Source organism: Ursus americanus, chromosome X (assembly GCF_024610735.1).
Source record: "Ursus americanus isolate L20-20 chromosome X, mUrsAme1.1.p, whole genome shotgun sequence".
In the NCBI taxonomy this organism is placed as follows: domain Eukaryota; kingdom Metazoa; phylum Chordata; class Mammalia; order Carnivora; family Ursidae; genus Ursus; species Ursus americanus.
Window position 1 is genome coordinate 2,634,154 of NC_142164.1, and position 24,455 is coordinate 2,658,608.

General features: G+C 37.8%; 1 protein-coding gene across 1 annotated transcript in view; it reads left to right on the forward strand.

The window, feature by feature from the left end:
* GABRA3 (gamma-aminobutyric acid type A receptor subunit alpha3) overlaps window positions 1-24,455 on the forward strand; it is a 371,590-nt gene that overhangs the window by 210,878 nt on the left and 136,257 nt on the right. Inside the window, exon 4 of the mRNA XM_045788814.2 lies at window positions 21,531-21,598. Within this exon, the coding sequence (XP_045644770.1) occupies window positions 21,531-21,598 (68 nt within the window). The remainder of the gene's footprint in view (window positions 1-21,530; window positions 21,599-24,455) is intronic.

A 24,455-nucleotide genomic window follows, 5' to 3' on the forward strand; every position in this document is an offset into this window, starting at 1 on the left:
GGTGGTGAAGCAAGGTGGAATCCCAGGTGTAACAGTGTGGTCTCAGGATCCCCTGGGGTCCCAAGAAGAATGGGTGATGCCTGACTGTGGCGGAGTTCCCAGGTATATGATGGGAAGCCAGCTGAGAAGGGAGTCTAGTCTGCTCCGTGTTGCCATAAACTGTGCAGTCATGCTACCACTTTCCTGGGATGGGTCCAGTAAAAGGCAGAAGTGTGATAAGACCTTCCTTCCTCCCCCAGAAGGAAAAGCATGGTCTTTGCCTCAGGAGTCCATAAAATTTGGAGTTCTGAAACTCAGTCATGCGCCTGAAATAAAAATGCTCAGTCACAGGCTGGATGAACAAAGAGTTCTGATGGAAACCAGGGAGAAAAGAGTGATTGACTGCTTTTCTGTGAAGTCTCCCTGAAGAGTGGGAGGATGCAAATTTTCAGCTCTAGAGCTAGAGAGCAGGGCACCGCCATGTTTATTCCACCCATCAATGCTGAAAGCCATCAGGAGCAAAACAACACCACCTAGTGGAGTCCACTTGACCCAGCCCTGCCTCTTCACACTAGAGGCCCAATTCCACCAGGGCAAGTCAACCTGAGAATCTGCAAAACAGGTTCCTCCCCCAGAAGACCAGCACAAACAACTGGCTCATACCAAGTTTACTGATCAGAGAGTACTGGAAAGCATCAGCCCTTAGGGAAAGTAGTATATAGCATTCTTTGTATTTTATTCTTTAGTCTTTACTATTATTTGTTTGAGTGATTTTCTTGTTTTTTCAATTCTTTTTTAATTTTTATTTTTAGGTATACTTTATATATATACTTTAGGTATATATCCTTATATTTTATTTACTTTCATTGTTTTATATTGACACACACATATATGTAAATATCTGTTATAGAATATATGTGTAAAATTACATATATATATATGTGTATATATATATATATATATATATATATATATATATATATATATATATATATATGTATGTATGTAAAAGTTTTTCTTTCTTTTTGGGGAATCTAGTTTCTATCAATAAGCAGACCAAAACACATCCAGGATCCAGATCTTTTTTTTTTTTTCTGTTGTTGTTGTTATTTTCCTTTTTCTTTTTGTTGTTTTTTCTCCTTCTTCTTTTCTTTTCTGGACAAAATGACAAGATGGAGAAATTCACAGTAAAACAGAACAGGAAATAGTAATCACTGAAGGTTTTAACCAATATGGATATAAGTAAGATGTCTGAACTAGAATTTAAAACAACAATTATAAAGATACTAACTGGGCTTGAAAAACTCAGAGAAGATACTAGATAGTTCCTTACTGTAGAAATAAAAGAAATAAAATCTAGTAAGGCTGAAATTAAAAATACCACTACCAAGATGAAGTTCAAAGTGGAGGCCATAAAAATTAGGATATGCGAAGCAGAAGAGCAAATCAGTGATCTAGAAGGTAAAATGATGGAAAATAAGGAGGCTGAAAAGAAAAGGGAAAAAATATTAGATCACAAAAGTAGACTTAGGAACTCAGCATTATAGGAGTACTAGAAGATGAGGATCAGGAGAAAGGGGCAGTTTTATTTGAACAACTTATAGCTGAGAATATCCCTAATCTGGGGGAGGAAAAAGGCATTCAAGTCCGGGAGACACAGAGAATTCCCCTCAAAATCAATAAAAATAGGTCAACACCATGACACATAAGAGTGAAGCTTGCAAATCTCGGGGACAAAGAGAAAATCCTGACAGGAACTCAGTACAAGAGGTTCATAAACTACAGGGGTAGAAATGTTAGACTGGCAGCAGACCAATTCACAGAGACCTGGTAGGCTGGAGAAGATAGGCATGATATATTCAGGGTGCTAAATGAAAAAAAATATGCAGAATACTGTATCCAGCAAGGCTGTCATTCAGAAAAGAAGGAGAGATAAAAAGCTTCCAGGACAAACAGAAATTAAAAGAATTTGTGATTGCTAAACCAGCCCTGTAAGAAATATTAAAGGGGATCCTTTAAATGAGGAGAGAGCCCCAAAGTAACAGAGACCAGAAAGGAACAGAGACAATATATAGAAACAGTGACTTTACAAGTAATACAATGGCACTAAATTCGTATCTTTTAATAATTATTCTGAAAGTAAAGGGCTATATGCCCCAATCAAAAGACACGGGGTATCAGATTGGATAAAAAAGAAAGACCCATTGTTATGCTGTCTGCAAGAGTTTCATTTTAGACCCAAAGGCACCTCCAGGTTGAAAATGAGGGGGTGAACTATTTATCATGCCAATGGATATCAAAAGAAAGCTGGAGTAGGAATCCTTAAATCAAACAACTAGATTTTAAACCAAAGAATGGAATAAGAGATGAAGAAGGACACTATATCATAATAGTCTATCAAATAAGAAAATCTAACAAATGTTAATATTTATTCCTCTAACTTGGGAGCAGCCAAATATATAAACCAATTAATAAAAAAATTAAAGAAGCTAATGGATAATAATACAATAATAGGGGACTTTAAGACCCTACTCACAGTAATGGACAGATCATCTAAGCAGATCAAAAAGGAAACAAGGGCTTTGAATGACACACTGCACCAGATGGACCTAACAGATATAGTCAAAGGGTTTCATCCTAAAGCAGCAGAATACACATTCTTCTCAAGTGAACATGGAACATTCTCCAGAACCGACCACATACTGGGTCACAAATCAGGTCTCAACTGGTACAAAAAGATTGAGATAATATCATGTATATTTTCAGACCAAAATGCTAAAAAACTTGAAGTCAACCACAAGAAAATTTTGGAAGGATGACAAGTATATGGAGGTTAAAGAATATCCTACTAAAGAATGAAAGGGGGCGCCTGAGTGGTGCAGTCAAGCATCTGCCTTTGGCTCAGGGCGTGATTCCAGCGTTCTGGGATCGAGCCCCACATCAGGCTCCTCCGCTAGGAGCCTGCTTCTTCCTCTCCCACTCCCCCTGCTTGTGTTCCCTCTCTTGCTGGCTGTCTCTCTCTGTCAAATTAATAAATAAAATCTTTAAAAAAAAGAATGAATGGGTTAACCAGGAAATTAAAGAAAAATTTAAAAAATGCATGGAAGCAAATGAAAATCAAGCAATGAAAGTTCAAAACCTTTGGGATGCAGCAAAGCTGGCCCTAAGAGGGAAGTATATAGCGATATAAGCCTTCCTCAAGAAACAAGAAAAGTCTCAAATACACAACCTAAACTTATACCTAAAGGAGCTGGAAAAAGAACAGAAAATATAGCCTAAACCCAGCTGGAGAAGAGAAATCAAGAGTAAAATAGAAATCAATGATACAGGAAAAAACAAAAACAAAAACAAAAAACCAGAACAGATCAACAAAGGTAGGAGCTGGTTCTTTGAAACAATTAATAAGATTGATAAACACCTAACCAGATTATTCAAAAAGAAAAGAAAAGGACCCAAATTAATAAAATCATGAAATAGGAGAGATCAGAACCAACACCAAAGAAATACAAACAATTACAAGAGAATAATGAGGAATTATATGCCAATAAATTAGACAATCTGGAAGAAATGGATGAATTCCTAGAAACATACAAACTACCAAAACTGAAACAGGAAGAAATAGAAAAGCTGAACAGACCCATAACCAGCAAAGAAATTCAATCAGTAATTAAAAATCTCCCAAGAAGCAAGAATGCAGGGCCAGATGGCTTCCCAGCGGAATTCTACCAAATACCTAAAGAAGAATTAACACCTATTCTTCTGAAAATGTTTCAGAAAATAGAAAGGGAAGGAAAACTTCCAAACTCATTCTATGAGGCCAGCATTACCCTGATCCCAAAACCAGATAAAGATCCCACCAAAAAGGAGAATTACAAACCAATACCCCTGATGAACATGGATGCCAAAATTCTCACCAAGATACTAGCCAATAGGCTCCAACAATACATTAAAAGGATTATTCACCATGACCAAGCGGGAATTATTCCTGGGCTGCTAGTGTGGTTCAGCATGCACAAATCAATGTGATGCACTACATTAATAAAAGAAAGAAGAATGATATGAACCTCTCAATAGATGCAGAAAAGGCATTTGACAAAGTATAGCATCCTTTCTTGGTTAAAACTCTTCAAAATACAGGGATAGAGGGAACATACTGCAACATCATAAAAGCTGTCTATGAAAAGCCCACATCGAATCTCATTGTCAATGGGGAAAAACTGAGAGCTTTTCCCTTAAGGTCAGGGACACGACAGGGATGCCCATTCTCACTACTTTTGTACAACCTAGTGCTAGAATTCCTAGACAACAAAAAGAAATAAAAGGCATTCAATGTGGCAAAGAAGTCAAACTCTCTCTCCTCACAGATGACATGATACTTTATGTGGAAAACCCAAAAGACTCCACACCCAAATTACTAGAACTCATACAACAATTCAGCAATGTGGCAGGATACAAAATCAATGCACAGAAATCAATTGCATTTCTATACACTAACAATGTGACTGAAGAAAGAGAAATTAAGGAATCAATTCCATTTACAATAGCACCAAAAAACATAAGATACTTAAGAATAAACCTAAGCAAAAGGGTAAAAAATCTGTACACTAGAAACTACAGAACATTTATGAAAGAAATTGAGGAAGACATAAGGAAATGGAAAAACATTCCATGCTCATGGATTGGAAGAATACACATTGTGAAAATGTCCATGCTGCCCAGAGCAATCTACACTTTCAGTGCAATCCCTATTAAAATACCATTGACATTTTTCACAGAGTTGGAACATATAATCCTAAAATTTGTATGGAATCAGAAAATAACCCGAATCACCAGGGGAATGTTTAAAAAGAAAACCAAAGCTGGGGATATCACAATGCCTGACTTCAAGCTATATTACACAGCTGTGATCATCAAGACAGCATGGTATTGGCACAAAAACAGACACATAGATCAGTGGAACAGAATAGAAAACTCAGAAATGGACCCTCAACTCTATGGTCAACTAATCTTTGACAAATTAGGAAAGAATATCCAATGGAAAAAAGACGGTCTCTTCAATAAATGGTGCTGGAAAAATTGGACAGCCACGTGCAGAAGAATGAAACTGGACCACTTTCTTATACCATACACAAAGATAAACTCAAAATGGATGAAAGACCTCAATGTGAGGAGGAATCTATCAAAATCCTAGAGGAGAACATAGGCAGTAACCTCTTCGATATTGGCCACAGTGACTTCTCTCAAGTCACGTCTTCAAAAGCAAGGGAAACAAAAGCAAGAATGAACTATTGGGACTTCATCAAGACAAAAAGCTTTTTCACAGCAAAGGAAACAGTCAAAAAAATAAGAGGCAACCCATTGAATGAGAGAAGATATTTGCAAATGACACTACAAATAAAGGGCTGGTATCCAAGATCTATAAAGAACTTCTCAAACTCAACACCCAAAAAACAAATAATTCAGTTAATAAATGGGCAGAAGATATGACTTTTTGTTGTTGTTGTCTGATTGCTGTGGCCAGGACTTCCTGTACTCTACTGAATAAAAATGGTGAGGGTGGACATCCTTTTCTTCTTCCTGACCTTAGGGGGAAAGCTCTTAGTTTTTCCCCACTGAGGATGATGTTGGCTGCAGGTTTTTCATATATGGCCTTTGTTCTGTTGAGGTATGTTCCCTCTAAACCTACTTTGTTGAGGGTTTTTTAATGAATGGATGTTGTACTTTATGAAATGTTTTTCCTGTATCTATTGAAATGATCACATACTTTTTATCCTTTCTCTTGTTCATGTGATATATCATGTAGATTGATTTGAAAATATTGAATCACCCTTCTATCCCAGGAATAAATCCCACTTGATTGTGGTGAATGATTTTTTTTTTTTTGTATTTGGTTTGCTAATACTTTGTTGAGGATTCTTGTACCCATGTTCATCAGAGATACTGACCTGTAATTCTTTTTGTTGTCTCTTCATCTGTTTTTTTTTTTTTTTGGTTTTTTGTTTGTTTTTGTTTTTGTTTTTGTTTTTATCAGAGGCATGCTGGACTCATAGAATGAGTTTGGAAGTTTTCCTTCCTCTTCTATTTTTGGAAAAGTTTGAGAATAGGTGTTAACTCTTATTTAAATATTTGGTAGAATTTACCTATGAATCCATCCAGTCCTGAACTTTTATTTTTTGGAAGTTTTTTGATTACCAATGCAATTTCATTACCAATAAGTCTATTCAGATTTTCAATTTCTTCATGATTCAGTGTCAGAAAATTGTGTTTCTAGAAATTTGTCCATTTCTTCTAGGTTGTGAAGTTTGTTGACATATAATTTTTCATAATACAATTATTTGTATTTCTGTGGTGTTGGCTTTTTTTTCTCCTTTTTAATATCTGAATTTGTTTGAGTTCTCTCTTTTGTTTTGGTGATTCTAGATAGAGTTTTTATCAATTTTCTGATCTTTTTAAAGAATCAGCTCATGGTTTCATTGATCTGTTCTACAGATTTTTAATTTCTATATCATTTATTTCTGCTCTAGTCTTTATCATTTCATTCCTTCTGCTGGTTTTGGGTTTTGTTTGTTCTTATTCTAGCTCCTTTAGGTGTAAGTTTAAGTTGTTTATTTGAGATTTTTCCTACTTCTTGAGGTGAGCCTTTACAGCTACAAACTTCCCTCTTACAACAGTTTTCGCTCCCCCAAAGATTTTGGACCATTGTGTTTTCATTTTCATTTATCTCCAGGTATTTTTTTTTTATTTCCTTTTGACTTCTCGGTTGACCCATTCATTGTTTAGTAGCATGTTTTTTAACTTCCATGTATTTGTGCTTTTTCCAAATTTTTTCCCATAGTTGATTTCTAGTTTCCTTGTGTTATAGTCAGAAAGATACATGGTATACCTCTGATCTTTCTGAAATTGTTGAGACTTCCTTTGTGACTTAACATGTGATCTATTCTGGAGAATCTTCCATGTGCACTTGAAAACAATGTGCATTCTGCTGTTTTAGGATAGAATGTACTGAATATATCTATTAAATCCATCTGGTCCCGTGTGTCATTAAAAGCCATGGTTTCCTTTTGATTTTTTGTTTAGATGATCTCTCTGTCGATGTAAGTGGGGTGTTAAAGTCCTCTACTATTTGGATTAGTTCCTTTTTATTATTAACTGTTTTATATACTTGGGTGCTCCTATGTTGGGTGCATAAATATTTACAATTGTTATGTCTTCTTGTAGGATTGTCCCCTTAACTGATTATATAGTGTATTTCTTTGTCTCCTCTTTTAGTCTCTGTTTTAAAGTCAATTTGGTCTGATATGAGAATGCTACCCTGGCTTTCTTTTCACTTACATTTGCATGATAAATGCTTCTTTATCCATTCACTTTCAATCTGCATGTGACCTTAGGTCTCAAGTGAGTCTCTTACAGGTAGCATATAGATGGGTCTTCTTTTTTTAATCCATTCTGTTACCCTATGTCTTTTGTTTGGATCAGTTAATCCATTTAAATTCAAAGTAATTATTGGTAGGTGTGTATTTATTGCCATTTTGTTTTTTTGGGGTTTTGGGGTTTTTTTAATTAAAGATTTTATTTGAGAGAGGGGGGAGCAAGTGAGAAAGAGAGAGCAAGAACATGAGCAGGGGGAGAGGGAGAAGCAGACTCCCACTGAACAGGGAGCCCAATGCAGGGCTTGATCACAGGACCCCAGGATCATGACCTGAGCTGAAGGCAGACACTAAACCAGATAAGCTACCCAGGAGCCCCTTTACTGCCATTTTGTTATTTGTTTTGTGTTTGTTTTTGTGTATCTTCTCTGTCACTTTCTTCACTTGTTCTCGTCTCTCACCATAAGTTCATTTTCTTTAGTGATATACTTGGATTCCTTCCTCTTTTGTTTTTGCATATCTTTTACTGGTTTTTAATTTGTTGTTACCATTAGGTTTGTATATAACATCCTCTGTATATAGCTTTTTATATTATGTTGATAATCACGTAAGTTTGAACTTATTCTTACTCCTCTCACCACCACATTTAAGGTATATGATGTCATACTTTATAATCCTTTTGTGAGTCCTTTGACTGATTTTTACAGAGATACTTATTTTTACTGCTTTTGTGTTTCCTATTTTTCTTACCCTTACTTACGGTCTTTCCATTTCACCCAAAGAGTCACCTGTAACGTTTTTTGTAGGGATTGTTTAGTGGTCATGAACTCCTTTAACTTCTGTTTGCCTCAGAAATTCTTTATCTCTTCTTGTATTCTGAATGACAGTTTTCCTGAATAGAGTTCTTGGCTGCAATTTTTTGCCTTTCAGCACTTTGAATATATCATGGCACTTCCTTCTGGCTGGAAAGGTTTCTGCTGAACAGTTCTCTGATAGCCTTATGATCTCCCTTGTATGTAACTGGTTGTTGTTGTTGTTGTTGTTGTTGTTGTTGTTTGTGCTTCTCTTAAAATTCTTTCTTTTTAAGGGACCTCCACACTGTTTTCCAAAGTGGCTGTACCAACTTGCATTCCCACCAACAGTTTAAGAGGGATCCCCTTTCTCCACATCCTCTCCAACATTTGTTGTTTCCTGCCTTGTCAATTTTTGCCATTCTAACTGGTGTAAGGTGGTATCTCAATGTGATTTTTATTTGAATTTCCCTGATGGCTAATGATTTTGAACATTTTTTCATGTGTCTGTTAGCCATTTGTATGTCTTCATTGGAAAAGTGTCTGTTCATATCTTCTGCCCATTTTTTGATTTGATTATTTGTTTCACGTGTATTGAGTTTGAGAAGTTCTTTGTGGATCTTGGATACCAGTCTTTTATCTGTAGTGTCATTTGTAAATATCTTCTCCCTTTCTGTGGGCTGCCTCTTAGTTTTTTTGACTACTTCCTTGGCTGTGCAGAAGCTTTTTATCTTGATGAACTCCCACAAGTTCATTTTATCTTTTGTTTCTCTTGCCTTTGGAGATGTGTCATGAAAAAAGTTGCTGTGGCCAATGTCAAAGAGGTTGCTGCCTATGTTCTCCTCTAGGATTTTGATGGATTCCTGCCTCACATCAAGGTCTTTCATCCATTTGGAGTTTATCTTTGTGTATGGTGTGAGAGAGAGGTCAAGTTTCATTCTTTTGCATATAGCTGTCCAATTTTCCCAGCACCATTTATTGAAGAGACTGTCTTTTTTCCACGGGATGCTTTTTCCTGCTTTATCAAAGATTAGTTGCCCAAAGAGCTGAGGGTCCGTTTCTGGGTTCTCTATTCTGTTCCATTGGTCTATGTGTCTGTTTTTGTGCCAGTACCATGCTATCTTTGTGATCACAGCTTTGTAGTATAGCTTGAAATCCGGCAACGTGGTGCCCCCAGCTTTGTTTTTCCTTTTCAACAATTCCTTGGCAATTCAGGGCCTTTTCTGGTCCCACACAAATTTAAGGGCTGTTTGTTCCAGTTCTTTGAAAAATGTCGTTGGTATTTTGATTGGGATGACATTGAAAGTGTAGATTGCTCTGGGTAGCATAGACATTTTAACTATGTTTACAATAGAGCTACCCTATGATCCAGCAATTGCACTACTGGGTATTTACCCCAAAGATACAGACGTAGTGAAGAGAAGGGCCATATGCACCCCAATGTTCATAGCAGCATTGTCCACAATAGCTAAATCGTGGAAGGAGCTGAGATGCCCTTCAACAGATGACTGGATTAAGAAGATATGGTCCATATATACAATGGAATATTACTCAGCCATCAGAAATGATTACCCAACATTTGCATGAACGTGGATGGAACTGGAGGGGATTATGCTAAGTGAAATAAGTCAAGCAGAGAAAGACAATTATCATATGGTTTCACTCATTTGTGGAACATAAGGAATAGCAGGGAGATCATTAGGAGAAGGAAGGGGAAAAGGAAGGGCAAAACAGAGGGGGAAATGAACCACTGAGGGAGTATGGACTCTGGGAAACAAACTGAGGGCTTCAGAGGGGAGGGGGTGGGGGACTGGGATAGGCCAGTGATGGGTATTAAGGAGGGCACATATTGTATGGAGCTCTGGGTGTTACACGCAAATAATGAATCATGGAACACTACATCAAAAACTAAGAATGTACTGTATAGTGACTAACATAACATAGTAAAAAATTGCTATTAAAAATTGAAATAAAATTCTTTATTACTGATTTTTGCCATTTTATTTTATTTTTCTTAAAGGTTTTACTTATTTATTTGATAGAGATGCGGCGAGAGAGAACACAAGCAGGGGAAGCAGGAGAGGGAGAAGTAGGCTCTGTGCCTATCAGGGAGCCCGACATGGGGCTCAATCGCAGGACCCTGGGATCATGACCTGAGCCAAAGGCAGACGCTTAATGACTGATCCACCCAGGCGCCCCGTGACTTTTGCCATTCTAATTTCAATGTGTCTTGGTGTGAACCTCCTTGGGTTGATTTTGTTAGGGGATCTCTGTGGCTCCTGGATCTGAATTTCCATTAAGTGGTGAGAGTGGACATCCTTGTCATGTTCCTGACCTTAGTGGAAAAGCTCTCAGTTTTTCCCCAATTAGAATGATGTTCTCTGTGGGCTTTTCATAGATGGCTTTTATGATATTGAGATATGCTCCCTCTATCCCTATATTTTCTAGAGTTTTAATCAAGAAAGGATGCTATATTTTGTCTAATGCCTTTTCTGCATCAATTGAGAGGATCATATGGTTCTTATCCTTTCTTTTTATTAATGCAGTGTATCATGTTGATTGATTTGTGAATGTTGAACCACTCTTCCAGCCCAGGAATAAATCCCAGTTGGTCGTGGTGAATAATCTTTTTAATGTACTGTTTGATCCTATTGGCTAGTATCTTGGTGAGAATTTTGGCATCCAAGTTCATTAGGGATATTGGCCTGTAATGTTCCTTTTTGCTGGGGTCTTTATCTTGTTTTGGGATCAAGGTGATGCTGGCCTTATAGAACAAGTTTGGAAGTGTTCCTTTCCTTTTATTTTTGAAACAGCTTCAGAAGACTAGGTATTAATTCTTCTTTAAGTGTTTGGTAGAATTCCCCTGGGAAGCCATCCGACCCTGGACTCTTGTTTGTTGGGAGATTTTTTGATTACTGCTTCAATTTCCTTATGCTGTATTGGTATGTTCAGATTACCTCTTTCTTCCTGTTTCAGTTTTGGTAGTTTATAAGTTTCTAGGAATTCATCCATTTCTTCTAGATTGCCTAATTTGTTGGCATATAGTTGCTTATAATATGTTTCCATTTCCTTGGTGTTGGTCATGATCTCTCCCCTTTCATTCATGATTTTATTAATTTGGGTCCTTTCTCTTTTCTTTTTGATAAGTCTGGCTAGGGGTTTATCTATCTTATTAATTCTTTCAAAGAACCAGCTCATAGTTTTGTTGTTCTGTTTTACTGTTCTTTTGGTTTCTATTTCATTGATTTCTACTCTAATCTTTATTATTTTTCTTCTCCTGCTTGGTTTAGGCTTTATTTATTTATTTGAGAGAGAGAGAGAGCACGAGTCAGAGGGGAGGAGCAGAGGGAGAGGGAGAAGCAGACTCCCCTCTGAGCAGGGAGCCTGACACAGGGTTCAATCCCAGGAACCCAGGATCATGACCTGAGTCGAAGGCAGACACTTAACTGACTGAGCCATTCAGGTGCTCCAGTTTAGGCTTTATTTGTTGTTCTTTCTCTAGCTCCTTTAGGTGTAAGTTTAGCTTGTGTATTTGAGACTTTTCTAATTTTTTGAGAAAGGCTAGTTTTGCTATGTAATTTCTTCTTAGGACCACCTTTGCTGTATCTCAAAGGTTTTGAACAGTTGTGTTTTCATTTTCCTTTATTTCCATGGATTTTATAAATTCTCCTCCAATTTCCTGGTTGACCCATTCATTTGTTAGTAGGATGCTCTTTAAGCTGCAAGTGTTTGAGTTCCTTCCAAATTTCCTCTTGTGATTGAGTTCTAGCCTCAAAGCAATGTAGTCTGAAAACACGCTGGGAATAATCCCAATCTTTTGCTACCAGTTAAGACCTGTTTTGTCACCCAGTATGTGACCTGTTCTGGAAAATGTTCCGTGTGTACTCGAGAAGAATGTGTATTATGTAGCTTTCGGATGGAAAGTTCTGTACATAACTGTGAAGTCCATCTGGTCCAGTGTGTCATTCAAAGCCCTTCTTTCCTTGTTGATCTTCTGCTTAGATGATCTGCCCATTGCTGTGAATGGGGTGTTGAAGTCCCCTACTATTATTGTATTATTACCAATGTGTTTCTTTAATTTGGTTATTCATCATTTTATATAATTGGCTCCTCCCACATTAGGATGATAAATATTTATAATTGTTAGGTCTTCTTGTTGGATAGACTCTTTAAGTATGATATAATGTCCCTCTTCATCCCTTACTACAGTCTTTCATTTAAAATCTAATTTGTCTGATACGAGGATTGCTACCCCAGCTTTTGTTTGAGGTCCATTAGCATGATAATTGGTTATCCACCCCCTCTCTTTCAATCTGGAGGTGTCTTTAGGTCTACATTGGGTCTCTTGTAGACAGCATATGGATGGGTCTTGCTTTTTTATCCAATCTGATACCCTGTGTCTTTTGATTGGAGCATTTAGCCCATTTACATTCAGAATAACTATTGAAAGATACGAATTTAGTGTGATTGTATTACCTGTAAAGTCCCTGTTTCTGGAGATTGTTTCTGTTCATTTCTGGTCTATGTTACTTTTGGGTTCTCTCCTCATTTAAAGGATTCTCTTTAACATTTCTTGTAGTGCTGGTTTGGTGATCACCAATTCTTTTAGTTTCTTTTTGTTGTGGAAGCTCTTTATCTCTCCTTCCATTCTGAATGACAGCCTTGCTGGATAAAGTATTCTTGGCTGCATGTTTTTCTCATTTAGTACCCTGAATATATCATGCCAGCCCTTTTTGACCTGCCAGGTCTCTGTGGATAGGTCTGCTGCCAGTCTAATATTCCTACCCTGGTAGGTTAAGGAGTTCTTGTCTTGAGTTGCTTTCAGGATTTTCTCTTTATCTCTGAAGTTTAAAAACTTCATGATTACATGGCAGGTTGTTGATCTATTTTTATTGATTTTGGGGAGGATTCTCTCTACCTCTTGAACTTGAATGCATGTTTCCTTCCCCAGATTAGGGAAGTTCTGAGCTATGATTTGCCCAAATATACCTTCTTTCCCCTTCTCTCTCTCTCTCTCTTTCTTCTTCCTCTGGGACCACGATAATTCTAATATTGTTTTGCTTTATGGTATCATTGATTTCTCGAAGCCTCCCCTCATGGTCCATTAGTAGTTTTTCTCTCTTTTCCTCAGCTTACTTCCTTTCAATCAACTTGTCTTCTTTGTCACTGACTCTCTCTTCTGTCTCATTTACCCTAGCTGTTAGAGTACCCAATTTAGACTACATCTCAGTTAAGTCATTTTAAATTTCAGCCTCATTAGATTTTATTTCTGCACTTAAAGATTCCCTTGTGTAATTTTCTCTAGTAACTTTATAATCATTATCCTGAATTTCAGCTCTGACATGTTATTTATATCAGAATCAGTTAGATCTGTGGCAGAGATTATTACCTCTGCTTCTTTATTTTGTTGTGAATTCCTCCTTCTAGTCATTTTGCCCCAAGAAGAATGGATGAACAAGAGAACAAAATCAAAAATATAAACCATGACCCAACTGAAATACACACTAGACAAATCCAAAGAGGTCAGAAACCAAAAAAGATGAGTAAAAGAAAAAAAGGGGGGAAGAGAGAATATAATCTCTCAGGTCAACAAAACAGGGTGATGCATTCAGTCTTGGGTGTATTTTGGTTTGTTTGTTAGAAGACACTAAATCCCAGAATTGTAAGGAAAGCAAAATTTATGTAGATACAGAAATAAAATTGAATATAGTGAAAGGAAGACAAAAATATATATCTATAAAATGTAAATGTAAAATGGAAGTATATATCTACAAAATGTAAATGTAAAATGGAAGTTAAAAGAAGACTTAAAGAGTTGATAAAATAAAAAAAAACTAATTGAAAAGGAGGAAAAGAAAAAAAAAGGAAAATTTTAAACTGAAAGATAAAGGTATCCTGAGAAAGAAACCTCAAATTCTATATAACATTTTCTCCTAGCACTGGAGTTTTGCAGTCCTATGTGCTCTGTAAACTTAGTGTTTGCCTGTTGTTCCAGCTGGTTTTCTGGGGGAGGGGCCTGCTGTGCTGATTCTCAGGTGTCTTTGCCTGGGTGGAGTTGCACTGCCCCTTGCCAGGGGGCTGGGCTCTGTGTAAACTGCTTCTGGTTTCCTATGTGGCTTTTGTTCCCTGAAGGCTTTCTGTGCCTCTTTAGAGGATGAAAATAAAAATGGCTGTGCCCCGATCTCCAGCCCTAGAGCTAAAAGATCATGGCCCTGTCTCTTCAGTAAACCCTCGAGGTGAAGCAATTTTCACTTTTGTGTGTGCCAAACTCTGCAAAATCCTGTGGTGTGCACCCACACCAATCCTCCCAGGGGAAAGCGAAGGGTCACTGCATTTCTGCCCTTTGCAGGGCCCTGGCACAGAGAGCGGTCACCCAATCGTGTTACAGTTCTCTTTATGGTGAACTGAGCTGAGAGACCCTCCTGGGCTCATTGACCATAACTGGTTTCCCCTCTCCAATGCTTGGGAACTCTGCTGGCTCAAGCATCCCCATTCTTTCTGTGACCCCAGGGTTCCTGAGACCACACTGTTCCACCTAGCATTCTGTCCTGCTTTGCCACCTGAGCACCTTTCAGGCAAGGATGTCTCCCACTGGAGCAGGCTTCTAAAGGTTCTGATTTTGCACTCTGGGACTATATCACTTTCTTGTAGCAAGCTTATGGAGGCTCTCTCCCTACAGATTCACTTCTCCACACCTCCTACCTTGCAAAAAAGTGGTCACTTTTCCATTTGTAGAATTCTAGCAATTCTTTTCTTATATCTCAGATTGAAATAATAAGTGCTCAGAATGATTTGAGAGTTATCTTGCTAATTTCAAGAGACCAGATGAAACGAGGTCCTGTACTCTTCTGCCATCTTGCCTCCTGTTGTGTTTCTATATACTAATAACAAACCACCAGAAAGAGAAAATTAAGAAAACAATCTTATTTACAATTGCATCAAAAAGAATAAGAAACCTAGTAATAAATTTAACCAAGGAGATGAATGACTTGTACCCTAAAAACTATAAGATGTTGATGAAAGATATTGAAGATGACATAAATAAGTGGAAAGATAGTCTCTGCTCATGGATTAGAAAAATTAATATTGTTAAAATGTCCATATTACCCAAAGCAACTTATAGAATCAATGTAATCTTTATCAAAACATTAAAAGCATTTTTCACAGAACTAGAACAAGAAATCCTAAAATTTGTATGGAATCACAGAAGACCCTAAATAGCCAAAGAAATTTTGAGAAAGAGCAAAGCTAAAGGTACCATGGTCCCAGATTTCCAACTACACTACAAAGCTATAGTGATCAAAATAGTATGATATTGGCATAAAAACAGACACCTAGATTAATGGAACAGAATAAAGCACAAAAATGAACCCATACCTATATTGTCAATTAGTTTACAACAAAGGAGCCAAAAATATACACTGGGGAAAGGACAATCTCTTCAATCAGTGATGTTGGGAAAACTGGACAGCCATATACAAAAGAATAAAATTTGACCACTATCTAACACCATACGCAAAAATCAACTCAAAATGGATTGAAGACTTGAATGTAAGACCTGAAACCATAAAACTCCTAGAAGAAAGCATAGATGGTAAGCTCCTTGACATCAGTCTTGGCATTGGATCTTTGGATTTGAGGCCAAAGCAAAGGCAACAAAAGCAAAAATAGAGTAGTGGGACTACATCAAACTAAAAAACGTCTGCAAAGGAAAGGAAACCATCAACAAAATGAAAAAGTCAGCCTACTGAATGGGAGAAAATATTTACAAATCATATATCTGATAAAGGGTTAATATCCAAAATATATAAAAAATTTAGCTCAATAGCAAAAGAAGCAAACATATAAACAAACAAATTTTTAAAAAATGGGCAGAGGATCTTAATAGACACTTTCTGAGGAAGACATATAGATGGTTAACAGGCATATGAAAAAGTGTTCAACAATACTAATTATCAGGGAAATAAAAATCAAAACTACAATAAGATATCACCTCACTCCTGTTAAAATGGCTATTACTAAAAAGACAAAAAAAATAACAAATGTTTGGATGTGGAGAAAAGGGAACCCTTATACACTGTTGGCGGAAATGTAAATTGGCACAGCCACAATGGAAAACATTTTGAAAGTTCCTCAAAAAATTAAAAAATAGATCTGCCATATGATCCAACTATTCTACTTCTGGATATTTATCTGATGAAAATGAAAATACTAATTCAAAAAGATATATGCACCCCTACATTCATTGCAGTATTATTTAGAATAGCCAAGATAAAGAAATAACTTAAGTGTTCATTGATAGATGAATGGATGAAAAAAATGTGACATGTATATATACAATGAAATACTACTCAGCCATTAAAAAGAAGGATATTTGGCCATTTGTGACAACATGCATGGGACTTTAGGGTATTATGCTAAATGAAATAAGGCAGACAGAGAAAGACAAATACCATATGATTTCACCTATATGTGGACTCTAAAACAAAACAAAACAAATGAACAATTATCATATGGTTTCACTCATATGTGGAACATAAGGAGTAGCACAGAGGACCATAAGGGAAGGGAGGGAAAACTGAATGGGAAGAAATCAGAGAGGGAGATGAACCATGAGAGACTCTGGACTCTGGAAACAAACTGAGGGTTACAGAAGGGAGGGTGTGGGGGAATGGGGTAACCAGGTGATGGTTATTAAGGAGGACACGTGTTGTGATGAACACTGGGTGTTATATGCAACTGATGAATTGTTGAGCACTACATCAAAAACTAATGATGTACTATATGTTGGCTAATTGAATGTAATAATAAAAATAAATAAACAAAAGGAAGAAAATAGCCTAGGGAAAAAATGAACAAACAATACAAAAAATACTCATAGACACAGAGATAGATTGGTGGTTATCAGAGGGGAAAGGAATTGTGGGATGGGAGAAAAAGGTGAAGGGGGTCATTTGTATTGTGATGGATGGTAACTAGATTTATTGTAGTGATCACTTCATAGGGTATACAAATATCAAATTATTATGTTGTACACCTGAAACTAGTATGTTACATACTGATTTTGCCTCAATTAAAAATTATATTTGCTCAACCAATGAATCACTGAACATTATATCAAAAACTAATGATCTACTATACCTTGGCTAATTGATTTAAATTTAAAAAAAGAAAAATATATTTGCTATACATTCCAGGTATAGATGGAGTAGCATAAACACAGTGCTAGACATCTAACTTACCAAATGTCAAAAGCTGTGAGCCTTGCCCCATCTGCAAAAGAGGGTGTGAGTCAATTGCAGAGATTAGATTAGAGCTAACACACACTCTTGTAATTTCTGCTCCCCTAAATCACCTGTTTGGTACTCTTCTGGAGAACTTATCTGTAATTAATACTATTGGGGGGTGGAGTCACTGATAACTTACAGTCTCTTAGTCGCCAAAGGTTGTCAAAGACAAATGGAAAGGCTATTAACATAAGAAAAGAGCACACCAGCTCTCATTCTGTGAAATCCTGTCCATAGTCACTGTAGCCCACTCCCTAACTTCACGTAGCTAACCAACCAAGACAGTCACGTGGGAGCACATTTCCACCAGTCCAGTCTATCTTCAAGATGACGTGTGCACAACAATAAATGCTTGTTCTCCAAGATTCCCAGTGATCTGGAAGTAAGAAAATAGAAAAGTTAAGGTTTTGTTTTTCTAGCCAAGGTTCCAGTCCTCAAAGCCTCGCTGTTCTTACAAAGATTGTCATTAGAAAGAACTGAAGAGTCCATTGTGGCCTATAATGAGAAAAGGGGGTATAGTTGGCTTTTGTTCAGAACATTAATCTTATGAACCTCTGATAGAATTGTTACAAACTTTCACCATAAAACATTTCAGTATCAGGGGAAAAAATCAGACTTGAGCCAGAGGAAAGTGAATGAGGAATAGTGAGGATTCATAAAACTGTGTCAAAGGGAGAGGAGACATAGTCAAAGGAAGTCAGGATATTTAGTCTGGAAAGGAACAGAAGAGCAAATTTAGGGCTACCACTATCACTTTCTTTCAATCTCTGAAGGTCTTTAAATCTCAAAAGATTAAGAAGCAAACTTTGTTGTGTGAGTCCAAAGGGCAGTGCTAAGACCAATGTTTTTATGTGGGCTAAGGTGGAATGCTAGAGAGTTGGGGAATCTACTCTGGTTTCTTCTCAAAGGAGAAAAATCATGATTTCTTGGGAATCTATGTGAAGTCAAACTAGAAAATACAGTTTGTTATGAACAACATATTCAGTATAAACACAGTGATCACTTGCTGATTGGCCTATTGTTACTCTTTCAGATCAAAGTAAGCAGAAATGACATGGGGACTGGTTGATGAGTTCCCCACCAGTGGGAGTACAACTGAGGGCTAAGGTCATGTAAAGACAGGAGCTTTCAAGCACTTCCAATATCATGGTAAATTTGCAAAAGGAAAACAATTCTGTTCACCTTTGGTTTCAAAGGGTAACATTGGAAGGATATTGGATCCCCAAATCAAATAAAGCACAAAGGAACATCTGAAAACAATTGTTAAACACAGTGGGGGTGAGGCCCTTTTATCTCTCCATTAATTCATGTCTCACACTTGTCTCTCCTGAGAAGCCTGTGAACAGGGCCTACACTATGTATTGTAGCCCTCACCAGTTCTAGTCTAATTCACTGGTCTTTTCCTTGAGTTAAATGAAAGAGAAAACTCCCAATCATTCTTTCACACAGAGAAGCTGGAGTAGTGAGTGGACACTCTCTTCTATGTCTGGGACCCAGAAAGGATTTCTGGGTGACTTTTATCTATTTGTATTTTACCCATTTATCCTTTCTTGCTTTTTCCTTCAATCCTTTTCTAATTATCTCCTCTCCTCATTCTTTCTGCCCCCCTTTCTTACTCTCTCTCCCCTTTATTTTACACCAGTGTACTCGATCAAACTTCCCAATTCTGTTTCCCTGCTGCAAAGCCAGGGAAATTTCTGAAGCTTGGGTGAGCCCTAATTCATTGGGAAAGCGGCTTCTCCTCATTTTTCCTTCTTAGCAATTAAGGGACACCTTTTAAGTGAAAGTGAATAGTTGAGAGAGAGAAGGAACACCAAATTTCCATAAAACCTACTACATTCCTCAGGCATCTTGCTTCTTGCTATCATTGGGCACCTTTAGTCAGCTGCTTTTTGCTTGGCTTTACAGAGTTCCTAGTTAGTACAAAGGAAAATTTCAGAATTTGGGTGGTCTCATACCCTCATTGTACAAAAGAGAAGCTAAAAGAAAAACAGTCTTGTTCAAGTTATTTAGCAAGTCAGGGGCAGACATCCAGAACCCAAGCCTTGCCATCTTAGCCCAAGGCTCTTCGTTATAGTTATTTCCCTTTCTACCAACAGTGACTCCACTCTCCCCTTGGTGGTCTCCTGCAATTTAACTTTACCACCAGTATCTTTCTCCTTTTCTTCCTGTGGTCCGGGTAATCTGTTTTTAGTCTGTTTAACTATCTTACAATTTAACAATTATATTGGTTTAGAAAGTTGTTCTGTATCTAACTATGTCCTGCCTAAAATACTGGATTCAAATGTAATTGTGGTCTCTTCCATTACTTAGTTAAATTTGTTTTATGTACTTGAGGGTAGGACAATACTTCTCTAGCCAATGAACCTTGAAGTGTATCTGAAGGGACAAGTCTTCAGGAGGCATGTTCTGGGTCCTGAAGTGTTATCTCTTCTCCTTCAAGTATAGAAATGGCTCTGAGGGAAGCCTATGCTCTAGACAAAAAAACAAACTACTTAAAACACAGCTCTAGGGGCACCAGGGTGATATAGTCTGTTAAGCAACCAACTCTTGGTTTTGGCTCAGGATGTGATCTCAGGGTTGTGAGATTGAGCCCTGCAAGTTTGAGCCTCACAGGATCAAGCCTGGTGAGAGCAAGCCCTACATGGGTGGGCTCTGCATTGGGCTCTGCATGGGACTCCAAGCTCAGTGCAGAGTCTGCTTGGGATTCTCCCTCCCTCTCCCTTTGCCCCTACGCTTCTGCTCATGTGCACTGTCTCTCTCTCTCTCTCACTCAAAAATAAATAAATAAATCTTTAAAAATAAATAAAACATAGCTCTAGTTTCAAAGCCATATTATTTGCTGATTAAGCCTGGGGGTAAGCTGTGTGTTTTGATGAATTGACTATGGTGCTGATTATTATTATTCTGAAAATGTAATGTTTGTAGATATGTAGATGTATATAAATGTACATCAAATCTTATGTGGGGCTTATTGGTATTGGCTGTACAACTGGTGTACTCTACTGGGGTTTTGTATGCTGGGCTGAAGTGGGACTTATTTGAATTTAATATAATGATAAAGTATTTGCTAGGCTGGAGTAGGCTGTCCTGTGTTCTATTTGAGGAAAGCTGGAGTGTGTGGGCTAGTCTGAGCTACATTGGGGTAAACAGGGCTGACTGAAGCAGGAAAAGAGAAGCTTAGCAATGAAATAATTTCACTTCTCTGGCTATCAGTTTCCAACTTGGCAAATATGTGATGAGATTCATCCATCCATACCAAAAATGTTCAGTGAGTACCACTTGAGTAACAGGCTCCTTTTCAGTGTACTGAGAATACAGGATAACAAAACAGGGGCACTGCCATACAGGAGCTTTTGGGTAAGGTGGGGGAGGCAGAGAAGTAAATAAACAGTATAATAAAGAAAAATAAGTGCAAACAGAATGTATCAGGTGATATCAGTCATCTTCAACTCTCAGTCACTTAAACCAATGAAAGTTTATTTCTCATTCATGCAAAGTCTGTTGTAGATCCAGGCAATTTCCCAAGGCAGTTTTCCTTCATGTGTTGGCTCATCATTCCAGGCTGTTTCAATCTTATAGTAGTTCTATAATAACATGCTTCTATGATGACCATGGCAGGAAGGGTCTTGTATTGGACATTAATTTTTCCAGCTAGAGAGGGATACATATAACTTCCTTCCACAACCAAAACTAGTCACATGACCTCTCCCTATGTTAAGTGGGCAGGGGAGTGGGAGAGCAATCATTCCATGTTTCTGGAAGTATTAAAGTTGGATATTAGAACATTTGTAACCTACCACAGGTAAGGGTAATCCTGGTGTGAGAGTCTAGCACATATGAATATCAGTGATCTCTCAGGGCTCTTCTTAAACTTTAGAGTTTGGGGATTCTGTTGTCATTCTCAATGATATATAAAGGGATAAACGTTGTACCTGTACCTAGCATGTTCTCTGAAGAAATAGAGAGATTTTTCTATCACTATGTGAAGTATCCTTTTTCAGAAGTAGCAAGTTAGCTGTCATTTGGAGTATTGCCCTGGACTCTCTCTGAGCTAAGGGAACTGACATTCATGACACGCTGCTTTTCTACTTTCTTTGGCCTAGATGCAGTGACTGAAGTGAAGACTGACATCTATGTGACAAGTTTTGGCCCCGTGTCAGACACTGACATGGTAAGTTATAGTTCCTGCAAAGGTAAAAGTGAAAGATGATGCAACAAGTCAAAGAAAATAAATTGGAGTTTGTAGCTATTTTCTAGGGAGAATCCTTGTCTCATATGAATTCCCTACCCTCACCATCCTACATTTGGCCAAATTCATCTTTTTCCCTGCTCTCTCCACCTATTCACATATAAAGCATATATTCTCATCAGGAATACCCTTACCTTCTTTCCACAACACATCTTTCAAAATTAAACTTGTATCCCTATCCTCAATTAAACTTTCCCTAACTTCTCTCTTCACATTTTGTCAGTACTACACACATATTAGTAAAGATAGGTTATGTGAGGAGAGCATTTTGGTGGGGACTCCCAGAGAGTCAAGCAGCTTGTGGTATCATCCAAGAAGGATGTTCCTTGCAAACAGGCCCTATTTGTTCGGGTAATGGACTGATCATGGTGATGCACAATATTTGGAGAAAGAGTCAAAACCACTTTTGGAAACTGTTCCTTCTACAAATGTAAGCAGGGGAAAGCTTCAGAGAAGAGTCAAGGAATAGGGCAGTGCACAGCAGAGCCAGTAAGGGGAGACTCATGAGACATTTTCAAGGACTTCTCCTTCTCCTTCCATTATCTCTTGCTACCAAAGCAAAGAATGTAGTGGAAAGTTGAGGCAGGAGATCCCATCCTAATGGACCACCTGATCAATACCTACTAAGTATCAGATATTTGATTGAATAATTATCATATGAAAACAAAGAAGCTATTATATGCTCAATATGCCTGGCAGTTAATAGATGCTCAAAGAATTTTTGTTGAATGAGTGACTTTGTATGAAAAAGAAAAATCTAAAATCAGAAAAAAATGTTTAAAAATATGAAATGTCCAAAAAATATGAAATGTCCATGATCACAACTTTGATTTTTTTTCTGTGTCTCTTCAGTGGGACTACTACTTAGCAGGGAACAAGTCTTCTTTAAACCTACTGGGTAAATCTCAACAGTTGTAAAAGGATGTGATAGAGTTTGCCTGTAGGTAATATAGAATGATTGAGTGGATTTGAATAGGGCAGTAAAAATATGCAAGTGTTGTTTTAGAATGATTTAGAATGACCTAGCAGTCTGTGCAGGATGGACTACAAGGGGGGAAAAGACTGAAGGTTAAGAGTTGGTTTAGGTATGTTGACTTTACATGGCTCTTCCTTCAATCAGACAAGGTCTATGGGTCAGTTGGAGAAGTAGGCTAGTCTTCAGCAGAGGGAGTCATGAGTCGTTGTGAGGCCAGGCCTGAACTTTGTCTTTCAAGTGTGGAACAAAGAGGATACAGAGATATAATGGGCTCCCTGTATACTCCTTAAGGGCAAGTACCAAGTCTTCATGCCTTCCCTGGCACTTAATAGAATACTTGACACATAGGGAGAGCTCAGTAAAGGACATGTTTGAGGTATGAGGGGTGGAGGAGATGGGTCTGTCATAGGGGCATCAGGAAAGCCTGTATGTCTAGATTATTCCTTCTTAACCTGTTGACTAATAACACCGACAGCTCAGATCCACGCATGTGTTGAAACTATTGTTGCAAATGATACTACGGATAAAAGACTGGTATCCAAGATCTACAAAGAACTTCTCAAACTCAATACACGAGAAACAAATAAACAAATCAAAAAATGGGCAGAAGATATGAACAGGCACTTTTCTAATAAAGACATACAAATGGCTAACAGACACATGAAAAAATGTTCAAAATCATTAGCCATCAGGGAAATTCAAATCAAAACCACACTAAGATACCACCTTACGCCAGTTAGAATGGCAAAAATTGACAAGGCAAGAAACAACAATTGCTGGAGAGGATGGGGAGAAAGGGGATCCCTCCTCCATTGTTGGTGGGAATGCAAGTTGGTACAGCCACTCTGGAAAACAGTGTGGAGGTCCCTTAAAAAGTTAAAAATTGAGCTACCCTATGATCCAGCAACTACAGTACTGGGTGTTTACCCCAAAGATACAGACGTAGTGAAGAGAAGAGCCAAATGCACCCCAATGTTCGTAGCAGCATTGTCCACAATAGCTAAATCGTGGAAGGAGCCGAGATGCCCTTCAACAGATGACTGGATTAAGAAGTTGTGGTCCATATATACAATGGAATATTACTCAGCTATCAAAAAGAACGAATTCTCAACATTTGCTGCAACATGGACGGCACTGGAGGAGATAATGCTAAGTGAAATAAGTCAAGCAGAGAAAGACAATTATCATATGGTTTCTCTCATCTATGGAACATAAGAAGTAGGAGGATTGGTAGGGGAAGAAAGGGATAAAGAAAGGGGGGTAATCAGAAGGGGGAATGAAGCATGAGAGACTATGGACTCTGAGAAACAAACTGAGGGCTTCAGAGGGGAGGGGTGTGGGGGAATGGGATAGGCTGGTGATGGGTAGTAAGGAGGGCACGTATTGCATGGTGCACTGGGTGTTATATGCAACTAATGAATCATTGAACTTTGTATCAAAAACCAGGGATGTACTGTATGGTGACTAACATAATATAATAAAAAAAACATTAAAAAAAAACTATTGTCAGTTGGTCATTCAACAAGTACTCCTCAAAAGCCCAAGTCTGCATTAATGGGCTGTAGGAATCCCTATATTCAGAGAACTTATAGGCCACTGGAGATAACCAGATTCACCAGGGATATGCAGCTCTCTCTTTGTATTGCTGGGAACTAGTGATGAATTAGGATTTTTACAAGAAAGCGACTGAAGCTACTCTGAACACATATATTTACACTCCCACACTCTCATTTACTCTCACTCATGCACCAACATCCACAAATACATTCAGACAAATATACATGCACACAAGAAAATACATAT